Source organism: Zeus faber, assembly GCF_960531495.2.
Source record: "Zeus faber genome assembly, chromosome: 11".
Taxonomy (NCBI): Eukaryota; Metazoa; Chordata; class Actinopteri; order Zeiformes; family Zeidae; genus Zeus; species Zeus faber.
Genome location: NC_137205.1, coordinates 26,263,317 through 26,282,691, shown reverse-complemented (window position 1 = coordinate 26,282,691; position 19,375 = coordinate 26,263,317). Strand labels below are relative to the sequence as shown.

The window sequence follows — 19,375 nt, the reverse complement described above, 5'->3', positions numbered from 1 at the left end:
CTTTAAAGAAACAGTCTTGATGTCTGCGGTGTGCAGGGGCTCAAATGTAGGCCCTGACAGGGCCTGTAAGATTACCAATAAATCCCAAGTAGGGATCAAAGACGTTCGTGCTGGGTACAGGCGCCTCAGACCCGCATAAAAACACGAAGCCAGTGGGTGACTGGTGTAAGGCCGTACAAGTCAAGTGTAGAGGCCAAGTGTAGAGGCTGCGTTCCCCTCCGCGAATAGCTCCTGGAGGAACTCCATTATTGGTCCTATAGGGCAGTCGGATGTAGAAAGTGGAAAAGAAGTTGGAAAAAATACGCCAGCTCAGCGTGATCTGGGAGTGTATAGTGTGTGTGCTGTATAGTGGTGACCACCGCATCTGACAGGCCTGATGCTTGGAGCCTTCTTCTTCCTTCTCTGGTACCAGGCCCTGAGGCGCCACAGGTCCAGCCGTGGGTGACATATCATTCCTTGCGCTCGATGAGTAGGTCTGATCGGAGGGGAAGCTCCCACGAGGGACCCACACTCATGTCGCACAGATCAGAGAACCACCGGTTGCTGGGCCAATAGGGAACCACCAGCCGCAGTGACAGGTTGTCCTCCCGCACACTGTTCAACAAAAGCTCGATGAGTGTCACAGGGGGAAAAGAACCATAATGGGACTGTGTCGTCTGATCCGTCGTCAGATCTCTGCCACCACTGCTGCCTGGTTCCCCCTGCATAAAGCAGTAAGTGGTTCGCCATGTTGTACATGTGGACCCCGCCATGGCGATTGATGTTTGCTATTGTCGACGTGTTGTCTGACCACACCAGAACATGTCGGCCCTTGAGGGCTGGAAGGAAGTGTTGAAGAGCACTAACACTGCGTGCAGCTCTAACACACTTATGTGATGCTTCTGTCAGTGCTGTCGGTGGTTTCAATGTTGTGGCTCATCGGTGTATGTGGGCAAATGGTTTGTATGTGCTGTTCCACTGTAAACGTGTGGTTTTCAGCCGTAAACACAGGGAAAAATAAATGCTTTGAAGGGGACAAGACAGCCCCCCCCCCCCCCATTATTTCGAAGGTTCAAGGCCCTGATTCAGTCTGTCCCAGGGGGCGGAACACATTCCGATTCCAGCTCCAGGGGTTCTGCTGCATCAGGGAATGAGGAGGCGGAGGGGCACTCCTCCACTTCTGCTTCCAGGTCTCCGCCGCATGCCTGCCGCTGCACGGTTGGTTGGGGACTGTGCGGGGGATTCACGACTGGAGGGCCTCTTGGCTTTTCTTCTCCACCTCAAACTTGACTGCCGCGAGGCTGCCATCCAGGTGGTGGTAGGCCTCCAAACCTCTCACTGGTGCCCGCACTGCTGAGAGGCCGATGAGCTCGGCCTCCATTAGCCAGGGCCGGGGACAAATGGCTGGAACTCGTCTTGAAGTTCGGAAGCTCTCCCCGTTGTCGGACCCGTCCGAGTCCAACGATTCCGTCCGGGCCCCCAAAGATAATCGCTGTTAGGGTTCCTCGGAGATATGCGCCGCGAAGGAAACCACTGGGGGGTATGGGGGCCGGGCTAGCTCTAGGAGGGGTGACGGCGCAAACAGGCCCAACTCCTGTGCCATCACTAGCCGGGGGAACGAGCTCGTCCTGTGACATACAGTAGCCCCTTCATCGGCTCTTTCCCCCTCGTGCCAGAGGAAGCTGGGCACAGGCTGAGCACTTTGCAAAGCCCTGCACAAGACCCACCTCGGCGTGCTGCCTTCCCAGGCATGTTGCGCAGTAGTGGTGGTGGTCTCCTTTCTCCCTGCAGCGTCCGCAGTGTGGGTACACCCTCCCGGATGCCATGTTTTTACTTTTTTCTTTAAAACGAATGACAAGAAAAGGTAGTGAGAAAAAAAGACTCCACTGCCTCTCCAAACGGTACCCGAGCCGGTGACTCACACCGACTCGTACGAGTTAGGAACCCGAAAGGTGAACACTTAGAAACACTTGAAATTCTAACTTCTTACGTGGAGTAAGACATGAGGAAGAGAGGAAGGCGAGGTGCAGATTTATGCCCCGGGACGGCATTCCTCTGCCATTTGGCATGAACGCAGTCTTCAATTGGATTATGATCTGTTGATCAGTCCCATGGGTAAGAGATCGCAGTCCCTGTGACAGGGAACCGGCCTGGTGATAAACGTTACGTGCTGAATTTCCTTTTCATTTCACTTTTTTCTGTTTCCTTTCCCGTAGCAGTTTGAGCTTCAGCCAGACTTTGAAGCGCCGCCAAATTCATGCAAATGTCATTCTGTGAACTTAAGGTCATCGTATTCACTACCAGAATATATTTCCCGATGAGGCGACTCGTGCACATTTAACACCGTTTCTCCCCCACTTGTTGCCCCAATTGAGCCAGACAGAACTTAAACCCCTTCAAAGGGCAGATGAGCAGATGTTTCCTGTGTGCCTGCGGTTTCAGTTAGTGACTCCTTGGTGCAAGTGCAAGTTAGTGCGAGATTCGCGAAAAGACTCGTTCACAACAAACAAATCTTTTGAATGATTCAGGCGTTTGGAGTCACGCTCCTTCAAAAGAGTCGCTTGTTCGTTTCATTTTGTTTGTGGCTTGGTAACTGCAGCCAGACAGACAGGCATTCATCTCGATTAGCGAACAAAACAAACTTTGAGTCACTTACAGCATGTGCCTCCAGCAGCCCAGCAACGAGTGACAGAGAGAGCGCGTGCGTGAATCTTCGACTCGCAAACTGAAAACAATGACCGAAGATTTAATTAATGTTTAAAAAACGTGAAGGCATTTGGCAAAATTTGTATCGGACGTGACTGATTTACACCCTGCATTCCACCGAAAGAAATAATTGGGACCGAATTAAATGATTCCTGTAAGAATTACACTCACAACTCCCGAACCAGGAGCCAAATTGACTCTTCTGACTCCCGTTTGTTGTTCAGGAAGTCGTCCCTCGCGCGACTGAATCAAACGGCCCAAAAATGAAGAGTCGCAAAAACCGAACGACTGTTTTTACCGAGGGACTCGTCAATAACCGACTCCCAAAACAGAGCCGAACCATTCATCGCGTTTCAACGTTCCAGTTTTTTGGACGGGCTCCTCTGATCGGGCTGCTCCCTGAGGTCACACCACCCGTGAACGCGATGGGTCCGATCAGGAACCTCCCAGCACCAGGCCTCCGGACCGGAGCGTCAGCTGGACGAGCCAAGCCTCACTGCCTCACAGCCCAGGGGCATCAGTTCTCTGTTCTTTCATTGTTGTTGAATGAAGCGTCACTTGGAACCCTTCCAAGTTTGTAAGTTTTGGACTTGTTGTCGGTATGTTGATTTACTTTGAACACTCTTTGTGGGTGTGTGCTGGGCTGTTTTAGTCTCGCCGCTTCCTGGTTTAAAAAATAAGAGGGTTTTTTTTAATTTTTATTAATATTCCTTTCCTACTTCCAGCAGACTGGAACACTGGAAGACGGACAGACAGGCGGCGAGACAATGGGTAGAGAGACAGGAATGCACAGCAGATTAAAGTGATTGGAGGCATCTTGTCCCGTACGACATCTTCAAGCATTAAAATGTTTAATTGTTTAATTTTCCGGTTATCAGTTATTTAAATGTTTATTTTTACGTGCAATGCTCATGTATTTTTCATTTTTGTCTACATTCTTTCTATATATATATTTATCTTTGTGTTGTGTCAATGTTTAAATTGTACTATCATTTTAGTTTATCTTCACTTGGCTGTATATATATATATATATATATATATATATATATATATACACACACTGTATATATACTGTATATATATATACATTAATATTATATTTTCTATTTTCATTTAAGGTTATACTCTCATTTTTAGCTTTTCCCATTTGCAATGTAAATGTCTTTCCCATGTTGATTAAACTCTGTGAATTGAATTGGACAGAGAGCGAAGCAAAGATAACAGAGAAAAAAGGACAACATTGAGGAGTAAGGAATAAACACTACCTACCCTCTGCACACACACACACACACACACACACACACACACACACACACACACACACACACACACACACACACACACACACACACACACACACACACACACACACACACACACACTCATATCTTACAAATAATTTGAGTTTATCCCTGCAGTGTAATAAGTTATGCTGCAGACAGCGTTAGGAACACAATAAAACTGGAAAATAATCAGGTGTGTGTGTCTGTGTGAGTGTGTGTCTGTGTGAGTGTGTGAGTGTGTGTGGTCAGGGTGACTTGTTCATTGCAGCTGATCAGGCGCAGTGTAATTACTGCACACGGCAGACAACAGGACCTTCCACCCCCTCGCTGCTTCCCAGAGAGAGAGAGAGAGAGGGACAGGGAGAGAGAGAGAGAGAGAGCGAGAGAGAGAGAGGGACAGAGAGAGAGAGAGAGAGAGCGAGAGTGAGAGAGGCATGAAGAGAGAGAGAGAGAGAGAGAGAGAGAGAGAGAGAGAGAGAGAGAGGGACAGGGAGAGAGAGAGAGAGAGCGAGAGAGAGCGAGAGAGAGAGAGTGAGAGAGGCATGAAGAGAGAGAGAGAGAGAGAGAGAGAGAGAGAGAGAGAGAGGGACAGGGAGAGAGAGAGAGAGAGCGAGAGAAAGAGAGAGAGAGGGACAGAGAGGGAGCGAGAGAGAGCGAGAGAGAGAGTGAGAGAGGCATGAAGAGAGAGAGAGAGAGAGAGAGGGACAGGGAGCGAGAGAGAGAAAGATGGACAGAGAGACAGAGACAGGGAGAGAGCGAGAGAGCGTGAGGGAGAGAGAGAGAGAGAGAGGGACAGCGAGAGAGACAGACAGCGAGAGAGAGAGAGACAGAGAGAGTGAGGGATCTCTTTGCTGCATTTCCATGGTAATAGAATTCACTCGGAATGACTGCTAACATAAATATTAATGACATCCATGTTGTCTGAGTCTGTCTATCTGTAATGACACACATGACATGACACACACACACACACACACACACACACACACACACACACACACACACACACACACACACACACACACACACACACACACACACACACACACACACACACACACACACAGTGTGTCCCAGCTGCCCATCTGATCTCCCATTAGTGGTGTGTGAGTGTCCCCTGGGGCACGCTCCAGTGTGGGTGTGTGTCCATCACCTCTCCATCCTCATAAACACGTCGGCGCTGCAACCCAAATTAAAATGATAGGGTGCAGTAATGACTGGGTGTAATGGGGGGCTCTCTCTGCGGGGAGGGGGAGGCGGTGGTTTAAAGTGGTAACCCGGAAGATGATTTTGGTTCAAAAATCTCATCTTTGACGGCTATTTAACCGTCACTTTATAAGAAACAGCCATTCAATGGATTTGCATTCGGTAGGTGCCCCTCTATGTGCTGTTTCCACTGTTGGTGGCGGGGTCCGCCACGTGCAAGACAGAACGATGGGGTACATGCAAGGCAGGCACTGTGAATTTGATAAAGCAGCGCAGCTGGTTGTGGCCAGTAAACAGTGGATAAGGATGAGGATTCACCAAAAAGAACAAAAAACATCCCTATCACCTCGAGTGACCAAGAAAATAAAATCCCCCAACAAAGCAAAGAAGAAGAAGACTTGATGATTTTTTTTTTTTTTCCGGCTGTGATGCTTTTTTTTTTTTTTTTTTTTTATGCTAATCGCCTGTAGAGAGACGCACCAATCCGCACCATGACAGTCCTTGTGTGTGCTCTTTGTGGAATAAACAGATTTTGAGGAGGTGGAAAAACATCTGGGCGAGTGTGACGTTGTGTGTATTTGTATTCGCAGCGTTGACGATGGTGTTTGTGTGTATTTCAAAAAACGTTCTTAACACCCCTCAGGCTTTCCCCAGCGTGGCAGAATAGAATCCGTCACCTTCGACTCTTTGATTATTGTTATTGATTAATGTCACCCGTCCTGACACGCACGCACACACACAGACACAGACACAGACACAGACACACACACACACACACACACACACACGCACACACACTAATAGCCACCTTTCCCACTTCTCGCTCACACACCCATTGAAAAAGAAAATTACACCTTCAGCTTCCACATCGATCACTTCCAGGAGCTTCACCTGCAATTCCATGTAAATTCACTTTGCATTCCCCTTCCCCGTTGCTGCGCTCAAGTGTACACAGGGTGGAATCTTCTTCCCTTCATCCGCCAATAAATCATCTTTGATGGTCACTGGCTTCATGTTCTTCAGTAACTTTGGGAGGAAACGCCACTTTTCCGGGCGGAAGGACGTAATGTCTGTGTTTTTAATCAGTGACGTTGTGTCAGCTTCTTCCCGCTGCATTTCAGACATGTTTTGGACCCACGCACGCGCGCATATACGCACACGCACGCACACACACACACACACACACACACACGTTATGTTCATATGTGTGTGTTGAAGCCAGGTCGACTAGAAAACAGCTGCGTCCTTTCATTTTTTTAAAGTAGTGTATTTAGAAAGGTCATGCTCGTATGCAGAAAATGAGCTTGAATTTATTTAAGTATATATAATAGCAATACTAATAGCAATACTCTCACTCAAGTTGGAAAATATAAATTAATTACTTTTTAATTTTTTTTATAGATTTAAGGCTTTTTATGTTCTATCTTTGTTTTTATGGCCATTCTTGCTCATAATGCATATTATATTATATTTTATAATATAATTATATATTACATTGTATTATTATGTATTATATCATATTATATTAAAATATATTATTATATATTATAATATTATATTATATCAAATTTTATTATAACATATTATTTTATATTATATAATATCATATTATATTATATTATATTATTATATATTCTATAATTTTTTTCCATTTCCTGCCTCTTTGTGTCTGTTTTATTTTTTAAATGAAGCTCTACTTACTTTTGAGTGAAATGTATTCAGAAGCAACAAAAAAGTAATGAACTGTAATGAATCAGTGCATCTTAACTGTAAACTACAGTTCTTGAGGAAGCATTTCGTGAACACATCAAACACCTTCCCGACCTTCAACCACAACCTGGGTTTGAAATGATGGAAAAGCTTCAAATTGTGAAAATGTTTGTACATTTCATCTTCATGGTGCTGGAATGTGCCTTTTAAAGACCTTGAGAGGACATATTTTTTTTAAAGGAACTTGTGGAACATAAACATAAAAATAACACAGGAACAGTCTGAACTCCTAAACTCTCGGAAAACTCTGCAGCATTTTTTTAGATATAATAAAATAATATGACAGTTCATCAACCATCAGTAGCTTCCTAAAACCACATCGGTTTATTAAACCGAGTGGGAATATTACAATTTTTTAACATTAAATAAATAAGCATGAATGTGAATTGGTCTCGATGTCTTCAATTTTAACGCCGCTTATAAAATATAATTACATCAAAGAAAATATTTTTAAAAAGTTTTTTTTTCATTAGAAATTGTATTTTTACATTTTTTTTTTTTCTCCATAAAATTAACTTTTTGACGACCGGAAATCACGGAAGAAGACAAGATTTTTTCTCTTACATTTACCCACTGCTTCCAAAAATAAAGGAAAAAAAACGATGACGATGGTGTCTCTGTTTCTCTTGTCCACTTCTGAACCCTGCTGACATTTGAATATGGAAATAATACCAATAATTACAATACATTTTAATATAATTATTTATATTAATAATGATGACTTCGTCATCCGCCATCCGCCTGGTTTCTTGTGATGATATTATCCTTTCATTCTGGAGCAGAGTCACGACCAATCAGCACCAGCACCTTGGAAAACACATTTTTGACCAAACGGCCTTTTGTGTTATTCCTCCTCTGCCTCTCACGTCACGGCCGTCAAGGATTTTCATTTCTCTCTCTCTCTCTCTCTCTCTCTCTCTCTCTCTCTCTCTCTCTCTCTCTCTCTCTCTGTCTCTCTCCCTCTCCCTCTCCCTCTCCCTCTCCCTCTCCCTCTCCCTCTCCCTCTCCCTCTCTGTGCGTCGGGCGGGGAAGGTGTCATTGTATTCCTCTGCCCACTGGATCAACAACCACTGACTCATGGATCCGACTGCAGCACACACTGACTGTGAGACAGACAGAAAGACAGACAGAGAGACAGACAGACAGACAGACAGACAGACAGACAGACAGACAGACAGACAGAGAGGCGGGTAGACAGAGAGACAGACAGGTAGGCAAACACAGGCAAGGCGGACGGACAGACACAGACAGAAGGACAGACAGAGAGACGGACAGGAGGAGAGGCCAACGGACAGCCGGACAGGACTCACCCGCCCGCTGTGCCTGCGTCAAGCTTGGCGTAGACCACGTCCGCCGACTCGATCAGGGTCCTGCAGGTCTGGATCATCTGGGCGGGGGGCGGGGGAGACCAGGTTAGGCTGCGTCCGACACGTGCACAGAGGCGCGCGAACACGCACGCAACACACACACACACACACACACACACACACACACACACACACACACACACACACACTGACAGCCCGTCCACCCCCACACCCATTATAAATGAAAATGACACCTTTAGCTTCCAAGTCAATCACAGGCCTTGGTTTCATTTCCATGCATATTTAAATTCACTCCATTCCGTTTTCCCTCCGCAAAGCAATGTCCAAGACTCTCGGGTTTGATTGCAGGTGTGAATGTGTGTGACCCTCTGATGGAATGAGCGTTCAGGAGGTCCCCCACACTCCGGACCAGCCGGGGTTCCGCCGGAGCTGCTATTCTCCTCGGAACCGATGAGAACCAAAATCAGAAGTTACTGACTTAAAAAAAAACCCCAAAAAAAACGTAATTTCCCCCGGCAATGGGAAAGGTTTCAAACGCCTAATTTTAGCGCTTAAAAAACACGGGTCAACCTGCAAATTTTGGTGTGAAAACGGTAATAGTTGCTCTTTTGAAGTGGGATTCCTGAAGATTCCCGTTTCGTTGTTTTTGGCCGCTCATGTGGCGAAAAGCAGTGATTGGCGGTGTGTGGCGGAGTGAATGGCTTTCGTCGGTGAGCCATAGGCTCAATCACCTTCGTGTTACCTCATTCGGCGATAGATGGTGACTTAACAGTAGCGGTGTCATGATTCTCCAAATCCATGATTTGGTTCCACTTTCAATTTTGAGGTCACGATTTGATTCGATTTTCGAACTTATACATACATGTATGTATTTTCTTTCATTTTCTTTCTTTCTTTGTTGACGACGATGATGTCCATTTTAACTCTTGCTGATTAATGACGACAATAAGCTTTGTTTATCACCCGTTGCCATGGTGACGTTGGTGTCTAAGCTTCAATTACCAAGCACACCACCTCCTAGTTTCTGTTTTTCAAGAAAAATGATTGCAGAGGACACAAAGTGAAATTGGCCGAAGGACTTTCTTTCCCTTGTGGCTTCCCACTATTCATCACAAAACCTTAAGTAATGATTGCGCTTGGACATGCCATTCCGCACAATTTGTGACTATAAAAAGATCTAGAGAGGACGCCGCCACACTTTTTCCGGGAGCATGTCACCTCCACCGCTCCCCTGAACATTGTGAAGTGGAGCAGGTCCTTCTGACGCGGGTCCAGGGCGGCGTGCGCAGCGATAGGCCTCATAAAAGTTAAAGCAGATGCTATTCGGGGGCTGGCCGTGACGCTCGGCGACGTCAACACATCCTGTTTGACCCCGTTTCCTGAATTCTCCAATATCCTATATTCTCGTTCCTATATCGCGTGTCTGGAGGTTTTCCATCGGCCAGAAAATGTCACATAAATCCCCTTTGGCTTCCCAATCCCGACTACCACGAGGCCAGCTGGGTTCGGGTCGGGTCGCATTCCGTGCCCTTATGTGTAATACCCGAGTGGATCCAAGAGGAGGCGCCATCACCGCTCATCACCAGAGGAAAGTATGGGAGAGACACTGACAGGCTGGAAAAACCTTCCGCTTTTCATTCCACATTTTATGGGCAATTTTAACGAAATGGATCCGTTCAAATCCAGAAAAATATCCGACCCGACTCCGACCCGCCTCTCCTCTCGAACACGCATCAGTCCTATTACAGTCAGTCCTGTAATATCGCAGAGAAAATTTAATGTACGATTCCAATCGGATCGCGGCGAATGTCCCAGTTCCAGTAGAGTTCGGGTCTGAATTTTGGGACCGGAGAAGCCCTTTACTGTAGGGAGAAACTATTGAAAAAATAAAAGTTTCTACAATTTCTAGCAGTCGACAGAAAAGATACCAACAGCTATATGAACATAAATTTACAGTTTGACTTTTATGTAGCTGTACATAAAATAGGCAATTAGCACGTTATAAATAGGTGCTAATTTAAATCTATATTTGCAGGCCAGATTTATTCAATGCAGAAATTGTACAGTCTACCAGAACTATTCCAATTTTTCATTTATTTTTTAATTATTATTAATCAAAAAATGAGTATGTCCATGCCACGACCCAGGTAAGTTCCCCACACTGCGACCAAGCGGTGGGTCTCAAAGCATAGATTTAAAAACCATTGATCCACACAACAACAACCCGCTCATCAGGTAATTAGCGGCCTCACATACGGGAAGTGGCTCTCCTGCTCGGTATTTGACAGGAAGCCGGCGGCAGTAAGCGATGAGGCCGAAAGGATCCGTCAGCACTGCCGAGCGGGCGCCTGGCCATTTGGGGTGACGAACCACGTGGGAATGCGGCAGCGGCACTCCATCGCTCCCTCATCCCAGCACTCCATCGCTCCCTCATCCCAGCACTCCATCGCTCCCTCATCCCAGCACTCCATCGCTCCCTCATCCCAGCACTCCTTCGCACCCTTCACTCGCCAGCAAGTCTATAAATCTATTCCTCTGATGTCTCTCCATCACCAGGACTATCAGCCTCCTGGTGGTCAGGGACTGCTGAGGAAGGGATATGCCCGGTTGTGCCTTTCAGGATCGCAGTGCGGCTCTGGGGAAACCGGCAGCTGTGACTGGCTCGATGAGTAGACTTTCTTCCTGCAGCAAAGTAAATTGGCTGCAGTGTCTTCACAAAGAGTTAAACTTTGGTGTCATCTTACAAGCAAATTCCTGCCCCAACTGAACCCAGACTGTCCCCCCTAAAAACCGGACCGTCCCATGTGATCCCAGACTGTCCCACCAAAACACAGACTATCCTATCGAAACCCAGACTGCCCCAGCTGAACCCCCGACTGTCCCCCCTCTAAAACTGGACCGTCCCACCTGATCCCAGACTGTCCTACCTAAACCAAGACTATCTTATCAAAATCCACACTGCCCCAACTACCCAGACTTTGGCCATACCTCACGGGGGACGAGTCACAAGTTCTGGTTTCGGCTCTTGTCATCTCCCGTCTAGACTACTGCAACGCTCTTCTGGCTGGACTACCAGCCCGTCCGTCCGGTGCCCGTCAAACAACCAAAATTCACACATTTCACTCCCCTCCTTCATTCACTTCGCTGGCTTCCTGTCTCTGCTCGGGTCGACATTTAGGACGCTGGTGCTCTCCGACAAGGCCGTCCATCGAACTGCTCCCCCATATCTCCATCACTGGTCAGGTTCCAGGCTCCGCTCCTCCGCCCTGAGAGGCCGCCTCGCTCCTCCGCCGCTTTGCGGTCTCAAGGGTCGCCGATCCCGGGCGCGACCCTTCTCTTCCCCGGCCGACCCGATGGTGGAAGAAGCTGCTCTGGTGGCAGAACGGCTGGATCGCTGCCCATCTTCCGTCGGAAACTAAAGACCCATCTCTTCAGACTACGCCCGGACCCTACTTGCACTGACATGTCTACCCTGTGAGGATCGTTTTTCCCTTCCCTGTCTAACATACCAGAACATATAGAAAAAAAGACTGAGAAACGATCCTAGTAGTGCTTGTTTCTAGAGAATGTTGAGCTGTGACTGTGACATACAGTTTGGGTTGATACTGTGGCTTTGGACAAAAGTGTGTGCTAAACGACATCCTGTAATGTAAAGACTGTCCCACCTCAGTCCAGACAGTGCCTCTTATATATGAGTATGTTTATAGTTTGTGTCGTGCATTTGTGTATGCAGGGATTTGGGTGTACCATGTCGTAGGCGTTCAGCACTTTCCGCAGGAGTTCCGGCACGGGGCCCTGGGCCCCCATGGCAGGGTAGGTCTCGCTCAGGTCCACCGTGACGCTCAGGCTTTGCTCACTGTTCATCAACCAGGTGGACACCGTCAGAATACACTGCTTCATGTTGGCGGCTGGGGTCAGGCCACACAGCTCTTTGAACGACACCATGGCATTCTGGGAAACAGAGAGATACAGGGAGCATTATGGGAAGGCGTGCATACTGTTTTTTGTTTCACTTCTCTTCACGTTTTTGTCACTTCTCTTCGACCATACATCCAAAACTTTAACAGAGAGACGGGCCACAAAATTCTGACCAAAGCAATTGACCAAAGTGGCTAGTGGTGTAAGGGAACGTAGTTGATCCGTGATCCATACGGGTCGCCCCCCGCGGTTCGGCTCGCGTGTGAACCGCGGATCAATTGTAAAATGTAACCATGATGGTGAAATACAGTTTTACTGCCGCTGTCCCTTTTCAAAGAAATGATTCCATAAACCCAGATGCAGAGTTGCAGTGAAAGGAAGGTCGACAACACAGATGGCTTCTGTGTTTTACTCCGAAGCGCAATGAGTGGTTTAGGGTACGTCGCGCTCTGTCGCTGCTATCCTTACGACATTTCGGGAAGCAAATGTCCCTGCTCTGCGTCTGCTCGTTGGCCATATTGGAGCCGCCAAGATCCACCCGTAAAAACAAATGTAATGTGTATTGAGAGATGCAGCCGTCTCTACAAAATAGACTGTAACTCGCTTAATTCGGAACCGATTTTCATGAAATTGAGTTTCACGTGAGAAATGAAACATGATACTGGTTTCTAATTGGGATTCAATTCAGTTTCGGAAACTTATCATATCTTTTTCATTCGAGACCGTGGGCAAAAGCTTTGAGCGTCTTAGAAAATAAATGGGAAGCAAAGTCATATTTGTCTCCCTTTCTTTTTTCTTCTGTCTTGCTGATCCGAAAAATGATCCAATCGGCGACTCAAAACCGCGACACCATCCCGACCGTGAGTTTTGTGATCCTCGCACCGCTTTATAGTGGCCTTGATGTATTGGAGGCATTGGAACTGAAAATGATGCTTTGGAGTGATGCCACAGAAGAATCATCCTTTCTTTCCACAGAGAACCGTTACATCGCTTCTTCAAGTACTGTGGCACTGACAGTGGGTTTTGCTGGCCCTTGAAATGGACATTTTTAAATATTGCATAGTATGTATCGGCCAAATATATCGGCACCCACCTTTATCTCGTGGAGTAAGAACATTTTGACTGGGGCCTCCTAGACTAGAGCCTGCTCCGCCTGAGTTACAGAGGTCCCATAGAGCCCGACTTTCTCCCCGGGGATTAGTTTAGTATTATCTTATCTCATCCTGCAGCTCATTGACCAGCACTCAGGGAGCCCTCTGGATCTCTCTGGATCTCTCTGGATCTGTCTATGGTTCCCGTGCCCTGACGTGCCAGCAGATGCCGTTAAATTAAAACACTGAACCTAGCTGTTTTTCAGAGAATCTCATGTGTATTTGTTCGTCTTGGCGAACGGATATGATTCTAATGGAAAACACACATTTCCGATGACCTCGAGGATCAGAAGGTGCCGTTCCGACGACCTTGAGGCGAGAGGAGGATGCCGCTCTGATGAGAGGATTCCCGACCCATTTCTCAGAGCCGGGCTGGCTGAGATATCCGTGGGTGTTTGTTTCGGTGCGAGGGATCTCGCCGTTCCCATGACATCGGTCTGCTCCGCCGACCGACCGCGGTTTTATGAACCCAGTGTCTGAGCGCTGCCGGGAGGCCCTCTTTGCTCACCCGCGGAACGCCCTTTCCCGATTCCTTTTTCTCCCTTGTTTGTTCTCGCTCGCTCTCGTCTTATCTGTCACTATCCATTCGTTCCGTGCACCGCCCCACCCTCCCTTTCTCCAATGCCTCACGCTGTGGCCTGCCTGCCCTCTGGTCAAAATAGACTAGAGTCTTCTAGCATGTTCCACCGGGCTCACGCTGCATCCATCAGCTGGCTTGGTTGAGTAAGAGAGAGAGAGAGAGAGAGAAGGAAAGGAGAGGGAGGGATGGAGGGAGAGGGCGAGGAGGACAGAACGGGGAGAGAGAGAGAGATTAATAGAGGCAGACAGGAAAAGAGCATTTGAGGAAGAGGAATAACAGAAGATGTTGGGGGAGAGGGAGAGACTGACAGATGGAGAGAGAGAGAGAGAGAGAGAGAGAGAGAGAGAGAGAGGGAGCATCCAGGAGCGACAGAGTCGACGTCCTGCCGTTTTGGAAGCAGAGCAGCAGCGCTCTGCGTCTCCCAGAGGTCAAAGCTCCGGTCGCCAGAGAGAATCCTCCTGTTCCCACCTCCGAGCCGGGAGCAGGGAGCCCGACCTTCCTGGAGGCAGGGGGGAGCCGGGGGAGGCCGGGCAGAGAAGGGGGAGGGAGGCAGGGCGGAGGAGGGGGAGGGAGGCAGGGCGGAGGAGGGGGAGCCGGGGTACACGGCGGGCATCTCTATGCAGAGTCTGCAAAATTGTGTGGGCCACTCAGTGGCAGGAGGAGAGGAGGATCCAAGATCAGCCCCGATTAGACCCCTGCTGGGTGACTCTGTGCGTGGGTGTGTGTGCGTGTGTGTGTGTGTGTGTGTGTGTGTGTGTGCGTGTGTGTGTGTGTGTGTGTGTGTTTTCGGGGATTATTGTTGTGCAATAAAAAGCCATCCTGTTTCCAGGCTTGTGTTTTTAATTAACTCCCCCGAACTCACACGCACGCACACACCCACCCACACGCACACGCACACGCACAGCTTACCACCCACCCTCCACCCAAGATACTCCTCCACCACAAACATTCCCTAAAATAAAGCTGCGTGTCTGGTTACACTGCATCCTTTGTTCCCCTCTCTATCTTTCTCTCCCTCTCTTCCCCCCTGTCTCCCTCTCTCTCCCCCTGTCTCCCTCTCTCTCTGGCCCACAGTGTTGAGTGGTGTTGCATGAAGCTGAGCTGGTATGCTGGTGTGTGTGTGTGTGTGTGTGTGTGTGTGTGCATGCTTCACCAGCTGCTCTGCATGCTTTGCAGGGTTCATGTGCAGCAGAGGGGAGATAAAATCAGTTTTCCTGCCTGGATCCTCATGTACTGAACTGTTATCTGAAAAATCTTCATCCTTCCATCCATCCATCCTTCCATCTATCCTCCCATCCATCCATCCATCCATCCATCCTTCCTTTCATCCTTCCATCCATCCTTCCATCCATTCCACCAGCTGTTCACAGACAGAGTCATGAAGATGGCAGCTGACACTCTGAACCAGTCCACATTCAGTCTAACGTGCATGTGAACCTGGAGGAACCTGGAGGAAATCTGGAGGAACCTGGAGGAGCCTGGAGATCCAGAGGAACTCCAGGCAGAGACACCCAAGACAAGATCCCAGCCCTGAACCCTTTGGCACTTTGAGGATACATTTGTTTGTTTTTTTCCTGAGCTCCCCGGGTCGAGAAAGTGTCTTTGACACGCAGGCTGACGGACAACTGTCCACTGACAACTGCTTAGGCAAGGGTCAAAAAAGGCCCGTCGCGGAGGAGTGCGGCAGCGAGGGTATTCAATACGCAGAGTTTCTCCCTTTTCTCTTCCTCTGCGTTGTAATCTTCCGCGTGAGTCACAGGCAGAGTCTCTGGGAACAGAAGGTTCTTTATCAAGACGGATGTCAGTGAGGACACCGCCGGCGCTGGCGTGCGAGTGGAACCCTGCGCGACAGCTCCGCAGACGGGAGCCCGACCCCAGCCTGGATCTACAAAGCACACTCACCTCTCTATTGTCAAGTGCATTTCAAAGTTCAATGTCTTTCTCCTCCTCGTGCTCTCGCTTCTCTCTCTCTCTCTTGTGCGTGCAGGGCACATCTCTCCATCTCAATAACGGGGATTTACATTTCAAAAACCGCCAGACATGAGACGGGGGAGCAATTGCCGGGGCAAGGCTGTTTGTGACAAAGGAGAGGCTTTGAAAGCCTCGCTGGTATCTCACATCCAAACGCACACCTGCAATTTCCCATTTCTCGTGCAGTCTCCCCCGTTTGTTATCAACAGGGGATGATTAGACGCTGCAAAGGACAGATTCAACTGCCAGGGGATCTAAGGACAATCATCATCAGGGTGACGGCATCGCCGGCGGCACGTCATCGAGGCGAAGGCGGCGCGTCTTTTGACGGCTCGTCCATTCCTTCCGGGTCCGTCTTCGTTCCGCCGCCCGGGCGGCGTTCCGAGACTTTGGACTGAAGGGAATTAAGGGAATCTCTGCTTTCGTTTTTCAACCTTTTACTTTTCACTTCATTCGCACTTGGAGTCTGTTTATCTGGCGATTATGTTTATAATTATATTTGTTTATATTTCACACATCGGCTTCTGGCTGGAATACAACGCGTTTTATCGCTGGAATAAGTAATAATCTATAAATACATTGCAGCTATCGGCAGGATGAAGGCGGCGCCGGTTGTTCTCCATGGGTCGGAAGGAGAAGGCAGGGACGGCAGCGGTGGGTTTGTCACATTAACCAGACGAGGATGCAGGGCGTTTCCACAATCTATACATGTGTATTTATTAAGCTGTTTCTGTAATAAAGGGTTTTCTGATTATTTTTTGTTAACAGTTATTTGTGGTTGGATTATAAAAATGAAAAAAAAAAAACATGCAATGGATATATTGTTGTACATTTGATAAAACATATTAATGCTTAATAATACCATATAAATAAATAGACAGATTTGTTTCCTACACAAATCTATTGCTTGACAAGTCAGTTTGTCCAGAGCCCACATGTAGTGGCTTCAAGCAGCAAGGAGACAGTCCTGCTTAGTGTTGCTGACGGGTACGGTATACTTCCTATATGTCCTATATTTCCTTCTGGAATGATAATATTTCTCTACATATGTGAGGTTTCATTTGTTGTGGGGGAAAATACATTAGTTTGTTAATTTAACTCAGTAATCCACCTTAGGACCAGACATCAGCGATTTTCTATATGTGGTTGATGCTTACCAGGCTTGGTAATTCAATATTTTAATTTAAGTCATCTTTTGAAAGGACCTCTATGGGGATCTATGTTCCAGTTTACACTTTGCGCCCGGAGAAATAGAGCCAAGGCCTCAAAAAAATGTAGATGCACCAATCTACTGTTTTTTAGTTCCGATCCGATTATGATACATTTGTGCATACGTATGTATGTTATTTAGAGCTGCAGATATTTCTCTATAGTCCCATTCAAATTTGTATGGTTTATTCTTTTTAATATTTGAAGTTGTTAATGCTAAAATTTAGTACTGGGGGGCTGCTCCGAAGCTTCGATCAGAGCGATATTTTTTTTCAAACAAAGCAAATAAAACTCTAGATGTATTTATTTTACTCCGTTTCCTGCTGCTGGTCAGTTATGAAGCAGTTCACTGGTGAAAAAATCCCAGGTATGGTCCACAAGCCGGTGGTTGGGAACCTCTAGAGGAAATTCCTTCAGTGATGGTTGGGTTTATTTCCCACTTTAATCGCTACATCTTTGGAATTACTGGACTTTGTGGTCAAAGGCGCACTCTCCCTTGTACACACAGTTAAACGCCGGCAGAGAGGGAAACACATCGGTGCGCTGGTGCGTCTCGGCCGGCGCCGACTTCTTACACCGTTACTGGGAATATTTCTCTCTAATGTGCGTATTGTTCATTACTTGTGAATAGATTGGCTAACGTAAGTCAAAACATTTATCATCAATTATTTATTTATAAAAAAATATACACAATCGAATAGCAATTTTAGTGTTAGTGTTATTTTTTACTAATATTTAGTGTTCAGCTCCAACTGCCAGTCCATATTCGTGCATTGCGCTTTACAAGTTTATAATTTGCCGAGTTTAATTCTGGAGGAGGCAGACCATTAAATAAGAAAATTAAAATGGCGGTTTCCTGGTCCAGCGCAAGCTATAGAATAGAATTTGGAATCACGTGGATCGGCGACATCCGTCCGATATAAGATCTGTGAATGACGTCAGTATCGGCACACGATACTAATACTAGATCGGATCGGTCCCATCTGTGAAAAAAACCCGAGGGGCTTAAGAGCCTCGTGGCATGACCCTTTTGCCACTCGTTCACGACGATGATGCTTCCGCTTGGTGTGACCTTTCATATTGATTTACATTCAACATCCACCATACACTACAAGACACATGTTACAGCTTGTTCAGGACTGGCTGCTGCTGTGTACTGACCCACACACCGGCAAAGATGGTAGAATAGCTGTTTGCAATTACAAACGTTTGTCATCATAAAAGCTGATGATGGTAATGCAAAGGCTTTTTTTCGTGTGTGAAAGCATTTTGCTTTGCCAATTACCTTCAATTCATTTTTACTCATCATTCAGTAGCAATCGCACACATATTTTCCATAATTTCCCTGAAATTTCCCCCTACTCCTATTCTATTCAAGCGGACATTTACAAAATAACCCAGGAACACAAACACATCCATCTTTGTACTGATGATTTTAAAGGGAAGAAAATATCACATTAAAAGAGCATGTCCATTTCTACAAACGAAAGATGCAAGACAGCAGGACAGGATCTCTCATCCCATCACAGCTTGTTTAGTTCGGTCCGATCAGAATCTCTGGTTTGTCAGTCCATTAAATCATGTGTTGGCAGAGAAAAAAGGCCGGAACAGACTTTACTCGATGAGAAGTCAGACTGGCACACCATGGTACCGCGGACTTGGAGGGTGTGGCGCATTACTTTGTGAGCTTCAAGTATCGGGAGGAACATGCACACGTGTCCTCGTCTAGTTTTGAGCCTTTCGAGCCACATAAACTTCCCACTCAATCTGGCCATCAAGCATTGTATATGTCTCAGAGCCCAGAGGACTGCAGATCTTTACCTTGACCGAGTGCTGAACATCACTGCGATGGAAATGTTCAATACGAGAGAAAATCCCCCTTTAACTAAATTTTTTTTCACACAACTAAAAAACATTGAGAAAATAAAAGAGGCTTCTGCCTGATTCCTCTGCCGGAATCCTGTATAAAAAATCCCACTGCTTATTTGACCTTATTTTGTGTAGCTCTGAGTTTTATTATGCCTCCACATGAAAGGAACACTAAAGCAAAGCACGGAAATAAATACAAATCAAAGTGAGATTGAATTTACACCGCAGTAAATAAATGTAAAGAGGGGAATCTATGGAGGATAAAAATGGGGCAAAAATAAATCTATGGAGTATAGAATGCGAACCTAATAACCTCGGCGATGCCTCTTTTAACTGATTAATGCAGAAACCTGGAATGCTATTTCCCAAAGAATACACAGTAATTCAAGCGAAACACAAAGCGTT

The 19,375-nt window shown here is 46.9% G+C and overlaps 1 protein-coding gene across 1 annotated transcript in view; it reads right to left on the bottom strand.

Moving 5' to 3' along the window:
• The window catches only part of LOC307237372 (inactive phospholipase C-like protein 2), a gene marked incomplete at its 3' end in the record, with an annotated part of 81,175 nt that overhangs the window by 7,779 nt on the left and 54,021 nt on the right, over positions 1 to 19,375 (bottom strand). The window contains 3 exon segments of the mRNA XM_080010085.1: positions 8,255 to 8,276; positions 8,278 to 8,331; positions 12,020 to 12,223. Of these exon segments, the coding sequence (XP_079866211.1) occupies positions 8,255 to 8,276; positions 8,278 to 8,331; positions 12,020 to 12,223 (280 nt within the window).